The sequence below is a fragment of the Antennarius striatus genome, chromosome 5 (genome assembly GCF_040054535.1).
Source record: "Antennarius striatus isolate MH-2024 chromosome 5, ASM4005453v1, whole genome shotgun sequence".
Lineage (NCBI taxonomy): Eukaryota > Metazoa > Chordata > Actinopteri > Lophiiformes > Antennariidae > Antennarius > Antennarius striatus.
Window position 1 is genome coordinate 18,329,154 of NC_090780.1, and position 13,010 is coordinate 18,342,163.

At 37.9% G+C, this 13,010-nt stretch overlaps 3 protein-coding genes across 5 annotated transcripts in view; 1 reads left to right on the forward strand and 2 right to left on the reverse strand.

Moving 5' to 3' along the window:
* The window catches only part of LOC137595897 (lysyl oxidase homolog 2A-like), a 25,222-nt gene extending 21,523 nt beyond the window's left edge, over nucleotides 1–3,699 (forward strand). The window contains exons 13-14 of the mRNA XM_068316260.1: nucleotides 111–222; nucleotides 2,596–3,699. Coding sequence (XP_068172361.1) covers nucleotides 111–222; nucleotides 2,596–2,666 — 183 coding nt within the window. The 3' untranslated portion in view covers nucleotides 2,667–3,699. The remainder of the gene's footprint in view (nucleotides 1–110; nucleotides 223–2,595) is intronic.
* On the reverse strand, nucleotides 229–7,013 carry r3hcc1 (R3H domain and coiled-coil containing 1). Of its 3 annotated transcripts, none has more exons than XR_011035473.1 (9): nucleotides 6,929–7,013; nucleotides 6,498–6,639; nucleotides 6,278–6,415; nucleotides 5,149–5,674; nucleotides 4,884–5,065; nucleotides 4,588–4,658; nucleotides 4,460–4,497; nucleotides 4,160–4,296; nucleotides 229–2,263 (listed from the first exon to the last, which is right to left on the reverse strand). XR_011035473.1 is itself a non-coding variant. In XM_068316261.1 (9 exons), the coding sequence occupies exons 2-8, from the start codon at nucleotides 6,593–6,595 to the stop codon at nucleotides 4,187–4,189; spliced, it is 1,221 nt and encodes a 406-aa protein (XP_068172362.1). In that variant the 5' UTR covers nucleotides 6,596–6,639; nucleotides 6,929–7,013; the 3' UTR covers nucleotides 229–2,263; nucleotides 4,160–4,186. The 3 variants fall into 3 exon arrangements, 2 of the variants coding, with proteins under 2 accessions (XP_068172362.1, XP_068172363.1); XM_068316261.1 differs by having other exon boundaries at nucleotides 4,402–4,497; XM_068316262.1 differs by lacking the exons at nucleotides 6,278–6,415; nucleotides 6,498–6,639; nucleotides 6,929–7,013 and adding an exon at nucleotides 5,759–6,008 and having other exon boundaries at nucleotides 4,402–4,497.
* Nucleotides 7,014–9,080: 2,067 nt separating this feature from the next.
* golga7 (golgin A7) lies at nucleotides 9,081–12,977 on the reverse strand. Its single transcript, XM_068315412.1, has 6 exons — nucleotides 11,129–12,977; nucleotides 10,563–10,685; nucleotides 10,250–10,402; nucleotides 9,908–10,009; nucleotides 9,568–9,626; nucleotides 9,081–9,371 (listed from the first exon to the last, which is right to left on the reverse strand). Exons 1-5 carry the CDS (start codon nucleotides 11,135–11,137, stop codon nucleotides 9,579–9,581), a joined length of 435 nt encoding a protein of 144 aa, XP_068171513.1. The 5' UTR covers nucleotides 11,138–12,977; the 3' UTR covers nucleotides 9,081–9,371; nucleotides 9,568–9,578.
* Between the last annotated feature and the right edge of the window lie 33 nt (nucleotides 12,978–13,010).

The following is a 13,010-nucleotide window of genomic DNA, read 5'->3' on the forward strand; positions in this document are numbered from 1 at the left end:
AACATTGTCCCATTGTCTGCCAATACTTTTATAGATACAGATCAATTCATTCATTCTGTTTGTGTGTGCATTGAGAATTAAATATGAACGGTACATCTTTCCTCTTCCAGGTTGTGATCAATCCAAACTACGAGGTTGCAGAATCAGATTACACCAACAACGTTATGAAGTGCCGCTCTCGGTACGACGGACAGCGGATATGGACGTACAACTGTGTCATAGGTGAGACCATTACCCTTAAAGATCATGTGATCAATAGGGTTAAAATATTAACTGTACTTAATGATTAGTCGTTATCAAGAAAACATTTCAATTTGAAATTAAAGTTTTTTGAAGTTTATTTTTATCTGACTGCAGAGAATTGGCCATCAAATTTTTGACATGAACACATTGTGTTACTTTCAACATTAATTGGGAGACGGATTTTAGACCATTTACCAGATTTAAAGGCCAGCATGCACACATTAAAATATTAGTCTGGACTTTTTCAGTCAAAATACAATGCCCTTATATAGTTCCCAAAAAAAAACCAGTGTTAGTGTAATTATTAGAGTAAAATTCACAGCTTTTACACAATTTATGACATTCAAAACCAGTACTTTTCATGTTTGTATTTTTTAATTCCAATGCTCCAATCAAGCCCTGTTGTCCCTGGAACTGATCAAGCAACCAAAATAATGAGTCGATGCACCGGACAACAGGTCATTTAACTCACATCACTAAGTGTCATCTCAATGAGACGTACTATTTCAAAATGACAAAAGAAAATAGTACTGTACATCTTCCTTTACCCTATACACATTTATGAATATTTTAATGTTGAAAAAGAAATCCTATTAGTGTTGTGTTCACACTGCCTCGCTGTCCTCCTTCAAGTTTACTCACTGTACTTACTTGAATGTCACCATTAGATCGACCAGGTTTACTTTTGTCAGTGATATAACGAAAACTCCACAATGTTTCCTGCGGATTGAAACTAAGGAGGATCTCTGGGGCTGTTTCCATGACAACCGTTTCACCAACAATGGTGAAAGTTGTTGTGTTTCGGCGTTTTGTTTCAACAAGAACATTTTTGGGGCATGAAAACGCAATCTTGTCAGAACATGTAAGTTTTTGAAAACACCACCGTAGTGTTGCCATGTGAACAGGTAATCCTGAAAATGATGACATCATAACTCGACTTCACACAATTCCTATTGTGGTTACTGCCTTACTTGCATCAAGAACATATAAAAAATAACGTTGGACTGCAAGAATCGTTTCGACAGCATTGCTTGCTAACATAGAACATTAGAAAAAACAAAAATCTCCACTTTGAACAATAACACTGTGCTAACAGACCTGAACGTTGATGGGATTGGTGACTCAGCGTCACTTGGCTTTTTGCCGAAGCTGAAATTTTTCAAAAGAAAATGTCATCTGAGTCCTACCAGTCCCATCACATGGTGAAGATTCACATTAACTTACATTTCATTGTATCTGTGTAATCAAAAAAATTCATATTGCCTTTGGTGTGATGGCAGCACTCTGCCTGGCAATAAAACAAAGGTAGTTGTGAGTTCATTAAATGAAGGTATTAAAACAACTCTCATATAACTTTCTTAAAAATAAAGTTATAAAATGAAAGCATCTAAAAGTAGTTGTTCAGCATAACACTGCTGTTGCAGGTGTTTTTACTGTGTCATTACTAATACTGTTTAGAGTTACATACGTAACTGGTGAGGTGTGTCCATGGCTCTATATCACACTTCTCATGTGCAGATGGGCACTCCGTATGACAATCTGTGTGTTGCTGCAGTGTTTGATTTTATGGAATTGTTGAACCAAATCCAGAAGAATAAATAGTTATTGAGCTAAAACTGATTCATGACTCACATAGATTCTGCATCAAACCCTGCTTCACCTGAAACAAAGACTCATTTTCCTGCTTGACCAATCAACACTCTGTAAAGATGCTTAAGTTTTGAAACAACGTGCAATCAAACAAACTGAGCTTCTTCCGTTTTCTCCAGTGCCCTTTGTGTTTTGACGTATATCAAATGATAATGTCCAAAGGTTTGACGACTGAGCCAAGGCTTGAAGTTGCAATTGGTTCAGAGTCTCGTTGATGGAGATTTTAACAGGGTAAATGTTGTGTACGTGTAGCCCTCCATTCTCTCAGGCTGTTCTTTCGTCACTTTGTTGTTGATCTTTAATGATCACTTAGTAGTTTGTGGTCACTCCAGACCCTCAATGGAGACAGACACAGACCTCTTTTGGATCTCTGTGTAGAAAAGGGGACAACTGTTAGACATTAATTCATATTCTAACATGATATAAAATGAAGCTTGCAAAAGTTAAGTGATGGGAAATGTTAAACAGTGGGCTCTCACTTTACTTTCAGTAACTTACACATTATGTTTTCATATTAGTGATCATTAGTGATCACCTCCACATATCAAGGCCACATTGTCAGCACAGCTCGTTCAAGACTGTGTAATTTTACCAACAATACAGTTTTAAGCTTTGACTAGTTTGATTAAGGGATCAGTATTTTATTCTTATTTTATTTCAGTAATTCTCTTCTTTTCATCCACCTCCTGTCTGTTTTCACAGGCGGCTCTATGAGTTCAGACACAGATGCATCCTTCCCTGGATTGCTCACCAACCAACTTTCACAAAGGTAGACCCACGATGGACATCAATGGACGGACGTTAGGAGGTGCAGAATGAAAATCAACAACCACTAGAGGGAGCTAGACTGCTCCTTTGAGCAGTTCTGGATCCCTAAAACGAGGACTCAAGTGGTACAATGGACAAAATTTCAACGGGAAAATGAGCTATTTTCCAACTTTACTTACAACATTTAACGCTATGAAACTTTTTAAGAATTGCTTTTTGTCCTCATGTCTTCATTAGTGAAATGAAGGTTTTCACTTGGTGCTTGTTATGTGAGGTTTCTGGGAGAGTTCAGTCCAAAAGGCATATAAAATTTGACTTATCCAAGTTTTAAGACTCCTAGAGCATAAAACTCAAACCAAAAGAAATGTATTGTCTCGATTTGGTCAGGATGGATGAAAACTGACTAGTAAATCTGGTCAATTTGTATAACCTAATCGTCCCAAAAATATCTGAGTGGAGGGGAGGTTAAGTCACAGTTGCTTCTGCAGTTACACACTTGAACTAAAGACTGAAAACAATGTATAAAGTTAATAAAAGTATCTTAAAATAACAGAATATAAAGGAAACAATTGCTGCTTTTATGGAGGCTATTTCTAACTTTCTACAAGGGATGGCAGCGTGCACCAAAAACTGTAATTGGATTTATTTTTTACATTGTCTATTAGTTTCATATTAAAAACTTTAGGACATGAAAAATTCAAGCTGAGCTCACATCTGAAATTGTTATATTTATTGATTTTCTTTTGTTTACTTTATGAGACACATTTCCATGTTCATGATCCCCTTGGTCTCTATCTCCATGTCTTAGTTTTGTTACATGATTGTCAGGGACTGTTACCATTATGATGTACTGTAAAAGCCAGACGTGTATGTGAAAATGCCGCCTTGTTGTCTTGTAAATTATTTTTAATGTAAGACTGAAAGATCCTTCATTTTAAAAAGGGTACTTAATGCCTGCTACCTGACTGTGTTCATGTTGCATGCATGGGTAAATGTGGATGAGCATTACATTTTTTTAAATAAAAAGTTCAAAGCAGATCCCCATGTTCATCATGAACTTTTTGTGTCCCATTAAGGTTAAAGGAGGGTATATTGTTCTTCTCTTTTCTGTACGTATGTATGTCCATAAATAACAGAAGTTGATCGTTCGTCCACATCTCCTTAAAAACTGCTGGACGTACTTAGATGTGAATCCCATAACTGCTTTCCTCTATTAGCATGTTATCTTAATGAATTGACATTGTAATGCTTTTTTTTTTCAACCTTCTTTTTTTTTATGTTTAAAAGGGTTTTCAATTGATGCATAAAAATAGGAATTCACAGAGCTCAGAAAAGGACCCAACCCAAACTTTTTTCCTGTCAAGAAAATGTGTAGAACCCAAGCTGATTTTAACAAAACATTCATTTTCAACCAATCAAAGAAAGCCAAGTAGAAGGTACTTATTATAAGGACTCTTGATGTCTAAACTTTATCACTGGTGTTAGTGTGTTCACCTACATAAGCTGACAGGGTTAGCAACTCCATTTAATATCGCTGCACTCTGCCTCTCCCCTGCAACCCCAGGGCTCTGGTGACCATTCGCTGGGCAACAGCACAATCTGTCCTGGGACGTTCCTTCACAGGCTGGATAAACTCTAGAATAGAGCACAGGAACATCCAGTCAAGAACTAAAAACATTTTTCCAAGACTTGCCAGTACAGAAACATAGAGGGCTTGAATAAATACAATGAATCACTTACCAGCTGATCTAATGGCCTTGACTTTAGCTTTTTTACTCCCTTCGACGAGTGGTCTTACCTTCAGCGATGGATGGCAGATGGAGAGTGCATGGGTCGCTGCAGACAAGATTGCGATACATCAGCATATTTTTAACCCAGTAGTATTTTAATCCCAGCACCATGTTTAAGATGTAGCGGGACTCTCACCTGCAGACTCACTGGAGAAAACCCCCAGAGCATGTGTGTTGTCCACCCAGCTGATCTTCATGCCACTATCACTGAGACAGACAAGAAAGAGCTTCATGAACTGGGCAGCCAGATCAAACAAATGAGATTGTTTTGATTCACTTAGATCTGACAAAATCTGGATGTTTTTTCCAGAGAAAAGACAAAAAAAATCTGAACTACAGCTTTGACAAATTTCATGAAGGAAGAAACATAAACTTAAAGAATTCCTTTATCTGACAGATCTATACACGTGTTTCTAATCTCACTGCTCCCACCTGTACTCTGCAAAAGCATCCAGGAGATCCTCCGTTTTGAACAAGGGTGGGAAGTCATAGATCTCGATCACGTGGGGAAAATCCTCTGCGCTGATATTGGTGCACAGAGTCAAATACATGGAGTAGTCGTTGTGAACATGCTCAATGGAAACAGTTACTGGCTCCTTTAGATGTGCCTTGATCTGACAAAACAAACACAAGATAAGTCACAATTTGTGGGGTCAAATGTTCATTGACTCATTATGAAAACTGCAAGCGGGCATACCTCTTCAGTTACATCCCTGTATGACAAGCTCGCAACATCGTGCTTGTCTTTCTCATCCTTCTCCAGAGTCATGTCAGCAAAGGAGGACACAGTGTGGTTAATCACTTGGGACTCGGGTTCATTCAGTGGCAGCACTTCAGGACAAAGCACTGGACTGTCAGCAGCATGGTTCAGGATATGATCCGTTACACTGGGAGGACATTCCTCTCTGCAGCTGGATGAGGATTCTGTGCTTTCTGTAGTTTCAGGACAGGAACAAGAGTCTGGCGAAGGACTGATGTGGCCAAAGCTACATGAATCTGGAGACAACTCTTTGTCTCCTGTAAGTCCTTGTGGGTTATCCAAGTGCAGCCTCTCCCGAGCAGCTCGTGGCATGTAAAGGGGCTTATCTGGCCTTTTAGGTCCTCGGCTTCGTGACGGGATTGAAGATTTAGGTTTGGCCTTGCTTTCGGCCTCCCGACATCTGGGGGTCCCGGCACACGAGCTGTCATTGTTCTCCAAGTCATTGTCTTTCTCTATGTCACCCCTACAAGAAAAAGAAAATTATAAGAACACACTTAACTTATTACTATGAAAAAGCAGTCTACGGAAATGTATACTACAACTCTACATGACTGCATAAGGTGTCCATGCTGTCACATTCTCAGGTTTTCAACGGGGTTTAGGTCAGATCTCCATCATTGGACCCAGCCGATTTCTCATTGTTTTGGCATATACAGTACCATACGATTACAGGCTCCTGCAATCTGCTACAGTGGGGGCTGGTGAGAACCTCTTTCTATGGTCCAGCAGGTAGGTATGCCAGTCCTGATTCTAGGCTGTTGCACGTAGTTAGACACGTCACAGGAGGTCTACCTTCATTCCTCTGGCTGCATTATACTGGCATAAACACAATATTGCATAATAAGCATTCACTGCCCAGGCAACTTGTCTGCTGGACTGCAGACAACGTCAGGCTCCAGCATGACAATATAATACAGTGGTTGTGTTACCTTGCAGATATAATTTTCTCCCTGATCTCCATGCATTTTTACAAGGCGGTTTAGTTGAAGAAATTACCATAATAATCACATATGAATAAACAGTGGGTTTACAAAGTTCTTGGATGTTTTTAATAGAGGTTCAGTACCTGAGTTCAGAATGGCAGACCACCACCCTACGACAGGACTTCTCTCCCACTGAGAAGGTGGAGAACTCCGGCAGGTCCTCCACATGACTGTGGATCAGGTACCGCAGTCTGCTCGGCAGTGGGGGGAACAGCAGCACGCTGGACACAGACAGCCAATGTTTTCTATCAGTGTAGAAGCAATGCCCTCCTTATTTCAATGTAATCAAGTTCAGAGCCTTACCAATTACGGGTTCCTTTCTGCTGGTACGTTTCCAACTCATCCTTGACATAATGGATGAACTGACATTCTTGCTTTGGAAGATAACATTTATATTCCATCGAGAGAGAAAAAGGAAATCCAGAGCGGAAAAAAACCACAGATCCTGTGGGCAGCGTGGTAAAATTAGCTAACTCGATATTAATGTGTAATAACCGCACATCTAGTCCTTCATGAGAAAGAAAAGTTAAATGAATGAATAACGCTAGCTAAGCGTGAACTGACTGACATTTGAGCCTGAGTGTTTTTATTAAATATACAGGAGTTCGAAGCGAGAGGCAGAGAGTTTGCTAGTTGTGATGCAGTTTGATTTACTACTGAACACAAACAACTTTAGCTAAACGTTTGGCAGTCACATTACGTAAATCAGTATCAAGTCTGCTAAGAGGACTTACCCTTACTGCTAACGTGTACTGTTGGGCTTGTTTATATGATGATGTGCTCACACACCCTCCATTCGTAGCGGCAGCCGGAAGCTATGTGGTTAGCCGTTTAGCTAGCCACCGGAAGATACGTTACGAATCTTACTATGGTGAAAACACGACGCACCACGGTTAGGCTCTGATTGGTCAGCTTGACGCTATAATGTTAGATATTTGCTTTACTATTGGTTGAACTCTGGTTTTCTTAGGGATGGTGTAGTTCTGAATATTTATTGGTTAGATTTAGTTGTAACGAGTAATGATTGGTTCGGGCGTTAACGCCATAAGCCAATCATAATTAGACAATAGTTAGCCTTACTGTCACCATAGTGGGATTCATCCCCGCTCTCCGGGAAAAAATGGTTTCGGTTTTGTTCTTTTATTCATTCATTCATTCATTCATTCATTCATTCATTCATTCATTCATTCATTCATTCATTTTCATGTACTGTATTCTGTCTTATTTCTTAAAAACAAAGATAGCAAAAATCAGAAAAGTTTCAGAAATTTTCACAAAAAAGACCCCAAAATTATTTATTTAAATATTGAGTAACTCGAAAATTCTTTACAACTTCCCACATTTTGGAGAAAAGTCGTTGGAAAATGAAGACTTTTTAAAAAAATTTTTTTTTTACCTAATACAATTTAAAACTTCCTACAGATATTTTTGTTTTATGTTGTTTCTTTTGTTTCAAACCCGTTTTGTACATTTGAGTTTTGTGAGTGAGCTTTTCATTGATATCCATGTTATTCACTAAGAAATTCACTCACAATGTAAAAAAGGTAAAGAAAGTGGAAAATAAAAATGGGTAGATTTACACAAATATTTTTCACTAGGGAAATTATGGTCCAAACATCCACCCTAATATCACCCTTCAGGGATCATACTAGTTAGCATCTGTTTTAATTTATCAAAAACTAAATACTATTTTTGGAACCTGCTGACCACATATTATTTACTTCCTTTACCTCATGACGTCGCTGAAGCTGGAAGGAAAGGTTGCCATCAAACTGATGGTTTCTTGCAGATGTGTTTTGCACAAAGCAACATTTGGTGAATCCAGGTATGATGCAGATTCAGGATTACTTTTACCAGGTGTGAGATAAGGAGCATTGATTTGTTTTCCATGATCATTAAGTATATTAAAATGCATTAACTAACGGGTAGAAACATGGGAGTCACCAAAGAGCTGCTGAAATTAATTTGGCATGAGGCTCAACAGTTTAACTGTAAAATATATGCATTAAATAATTTCTATAGACTTACATTCTTTGTGAAAATATATTTTTAAATGAATAAATCCTAACTCCATGCTTTTCAATGGTTGATGATAAACAGCCGTTCTACAATTTTTGTCATAACTTGGAACATGCCTTCAGGTTTATTGGCCGGTCCCAAATTGATGCAGTGTGTGTGCGTGTTTGTCCGTGTCTGTGTGGCTTCGCAGTGCACTGGCGTCGCACCCGGAGTTTCCCCCGCCGGGATAGGCTCCAGCTCCCCGCCACAACGGATGCAGCAGTAGAAAATTAATGAATGAATAACCTGGAACATTCTTTCCAGTTTTAAGTAATTGTGACGGTGGTGATAGCAGAGGTAACCCAATGAGTTAATTCTAGTTAACATTAATAGTGCAGTACAGTAACATTACTAGTCTAGCAATTTGCAATTTCCTCCGGGATTAATAAAGTATATATCTATCTATCTATCAGCAAAAGTCTCAATCCTTAATATCATCAGATACACAAAGGTCAAACACAGGGGAGCACAACAGAATTGAGGAAAATGCAATTTATTTGGATAAAACAAAACAGTATTTGTAAGAAAAGTACATCAGTTGTATCAAACACTAATATTAGCAATCATTTGTGGAATTTAATGTATTTCAGGTTTCTTTGAGCTTATAATAATGACAAGATGACATTTCGAATACAGGTAGTGGATCCTAGGACTGCCCATCATCGTGTGACAGATTTAGTGCATACAATAACACATAAATGACAGGAATAAAATGAACTAAACATTATTATTTTGGAATAGGAGTAAACATGTTTTATTTATGAAGTCACAAAAACTAGTTAACTCTAATAGGTTCCACAAAACATATCCCCTCCCACCCCCCCAAAAAGTGTGTGATTTTGTTATATGCAAAGCAATATTCAAGTCAAATGACTTGTATTTATCACGGTGGAAAGTTTAATTGAACACAATGGCACTGTTCACCAGTCTTGATCAATTAGGACCTGATTTAGACAATGTACACCATATAAAAAGACAAAGAAATACACATTTTAGGGGGAGAAGCAAACATTACAGTACTTATAAATAACAGAAAAGGATCATATTAAAATTATATACAGTACATCCATTCAGGTGAAGCAATGTCTGAAAACATGCCGCCAGACAGAAGAGGGGTATCTAGTCAAAGAAAGACAAAAATTCTTTTAACACTCATAATGAAAATAAATTAAAAATAATCAAGATTAATGTGACCGTAGCTAAAAAATGAGCATCAGCCTACGTTTGTAAATAATGGCAAAAATATTAGGATGTACTCCCAAACATTTCAGTGAATGTAAAACTTCATTAAAAACACATTATAATAGCCACATACCAAAAGTTTCTTTATCTTCCGGAGCCAATACTTCTGTCTTCGAAAATTGTGATTTCAACCTTTAAAAAAAGCCAATTAAGGAAAACAGATACTATATGAACATTTTCTTATTTAATTATCTATTTCTTGTTCTAAGGATACACACTGTTACAACACGTCAAAATTTTATTTTAAATTTTGTAATGAAAAAAAAAATATGGCTGACCCTTAAAATACAACTTTAAAAAAGGCAGAAAGTAGTTGACCAACATCATTTTGTGACAATGTCGAATTAATATTTGGTCTGTGCAGAAACAACAAAGAGATAGAATAATAGATAAATTGTTCTGGTGAAGGATACAACTCTGAGACCTCTCTCTATGGGGTCAGTCAGTAGCAGGCCCCTGGGAGCATACACCTTCTCATTCTGGTCCTTAATATATCTGGCAATCTTCTTTAACACCTGAACAGACAGAAAATCACATTTAAACCACTTGACCACCCTGTGGAGTCAATATGATCAGCTCATGAACCAATAGGATACAGTTCTCATATTTTAAAAAAGTCATGGGATCCAACAAATCTCGTTGATCTTTACCATTTTGTTTAGCAGATGCACTGAAGCAGAAAGAACACTTTTTTGAGAAAATATTGCAAAAATGGTAACTATCCAACCACAATGACAATTTAACTGTAATTTTACCTTTTCATAGTGAGTCTCCATACAGAGGAAGATTGTATAGGCAGTGAGACAAGCCAGGCAACCCTCTAAATAAGACTTTCCTCCAAGCTTCTCTGCCTCTGCATAAAGGTTGTTCAAAGCCTGAATGGTCTCCTCAAACTGTTGCTTATCAATCTAAAAACACACACACACACACACACACACACACACACACACACACACACACACACACACACACACACACACACACACACTGTAAACCATCTTTAAACTAACTAAAACAAACAATGTCACTAACTAAAACAATTGACACCATTGCAGAGATGGTACACACCCTTGACTCAAGTTCGGATGGGAATTTGGTCTGGAACTTGCAGATGGTTCCTGAGCTGTAGTCTCTCTGGATGAACACTTTAGAAGAGACAGCTGGCTGCTGAAGGTCCTGTAAGCTGTGGGTCTGAAAGAAAAATTCATTTTCATTCAACTGTTCCATGAGGTGATGTCTGACTGTTTGCATCGTAGTGTCGACTGTAAAGCTAGCTACATTTGAAGGATGAGATTTAAAAAAAAAAAAAAAAAAGGTTGTTACTCCCATTAAAATCACTCCAATCCAACGGGAAACATTACCAGCCTCACGTTGAAAATGCTATTGGTAGTTACACAGTAAACAACAGATGTAAAATAATCATGAATACTACGAGCCTTCTTGAGTGTCATGTCAGCTATCTAGCTAACGACATGTTAGCTTATATTGCTAACCCAAACATCGATGAGAACCATAGCGATGCTGGCATTTAAATCATCTGTTGTATAAATAACACGTGATGCATATTTTAAATATTCAAATATGTATTTATTTTCTAATATTTAACAACAGCTAACTCCACAGTAATCCCCTACCTCAGCCATTGCGGACGTTTCCCCTCTCGCTTTTCTCCCTTTTCTACCAGTGTGACAGAACTTCCGGTTTAGGCTTTTCAAAATAAACTATCTTCTGTACCAAAAAGGAAATTCCATTAACACAATTATCACTGCTTTGAATTTGATATGTGGATTAAAACTACACGTAAACATGATAAACAGGAGACAATTTTCTCTCTCTCTTTTTTTCAGATTAGTTATGCATCTATATGTTGGTTTTGGTAGATAATAGTCACGATGGCTTTCATCCAACTCACCCCATAATACAGTATAACCCTTTTTAAAATGACCCCCACTTGTATCTATGAAACACTCGATGGAGGCAATTGATTCACTGGCGACCCTTGGAGGGAAAAGCGGAAAGGAAAAGAAGGAGCCAAAGCCCAGGTTTGCTGAGGATAGATGCGACTAATGAATGGATCACGAGTTACTTGGCATATTAAAAGAACCAAAGTACAGCAGCAATTTTCATTGGTTTGTTTTTAATGTAAGTGATTTGACCCACTTGAAATGGAAGACACAAATTTTGTTCTTCATGAGATATGTTGTATGTTATACGTGAGGGTCCTGCTTTGGCTATGGGAAGAGTTATAACTATTGTTATGACTATTCTTGTATATTTCTGTGTATTCTTGGGTACTGTGTACTCTTGACTGTGTTACTGTTGTGTCTAAGCAGAGGCAAATAATTTCTCTTTGGGATTATTAACGTATTCATTCATTCAAGAGTGCTGCTTTGGTCGGTGATGTCCAGTTGTGGCCTGGCTTAGGGTCCTGTTCTGGAAGAAATGATGCATACTGTATACACCTGTCAGACAACATTTTGTTCACATTAAAACATTTATATTTTGAACAATGATGTGTGCTGTTGCTTGTGATACAAAATTAATTCCTATGACTGTCTATAAAATATCTAGTTTCTTTTTTTCTGAGCATTTCTACTACCCATAAATTATCTAGTAGTAACAGCATTTAATGATTGTAGTGAAAGACATGAAGGTAGTTGGTGTGAGAGGAGAGGATGCAGAAGACAGGGTGAGATGGAGTCAACTGATTAGCTGTGACGATCCAAGGGGAAAAGCCAAAAGGAGAAGAACAGAAGTTAATGATTAATATCCATTAATAATCTTCATGTCAGAAAAATATGCAGAAATCTGGCTTAAATTTTACATTATTTTTCACGTGGTTGTACACTTTGTCCAGGTTAATGGCTTCGTCTGCTTCTTGATTTGACTTTTCACTCGGAAAAAAAATCTCACCCAGTTTCACAGCTTGTACTTCTTTATACAGTACATGAACTCCGACTGCAATTTTGTCATAAAAGAACTGAATTTCTTTTTTACTTTGGCTTGGTGTCGCTGCGCGTTCGTTTAGCCATGATAAAGGGTTAGCATTTGAGTCGCACTGTTGTGAACTAGTTAACCTGCACGGCGCATACCGCAGGGTGCACAGCAGCTCCGTCAATGCAGATTGGCTGCGCAGTCATTGAACCTTATCGTATCATTGGCTGGACACCTGTCACTGAGTTACAATGGAAAACATCAAATTATGGGTGTTGCAATGGAGCTTTCTGAACCTCTTATAAAAATGATTTGAGTCTAGTGAAGTCAGATGTGACAGGTATCACGTTTGTTTGAAATCTCATGCCACATTTTAATAGATCTCTCCAGCTTCCAATTTAAAGCAATTAACAATTATCTTGGTCAACTGCCTTTGAGGAGTTTCTATTTCATTCAAAGTCTGTTTACAGGTCATAACACTTCCAAGTTCATTTAATGTGCTGTGGCACTATTAGAATACCTACATTTGACATCCCTCAAAAATACATCAAATCAGTGTCAACTTTGACCCTTTCATGAAAC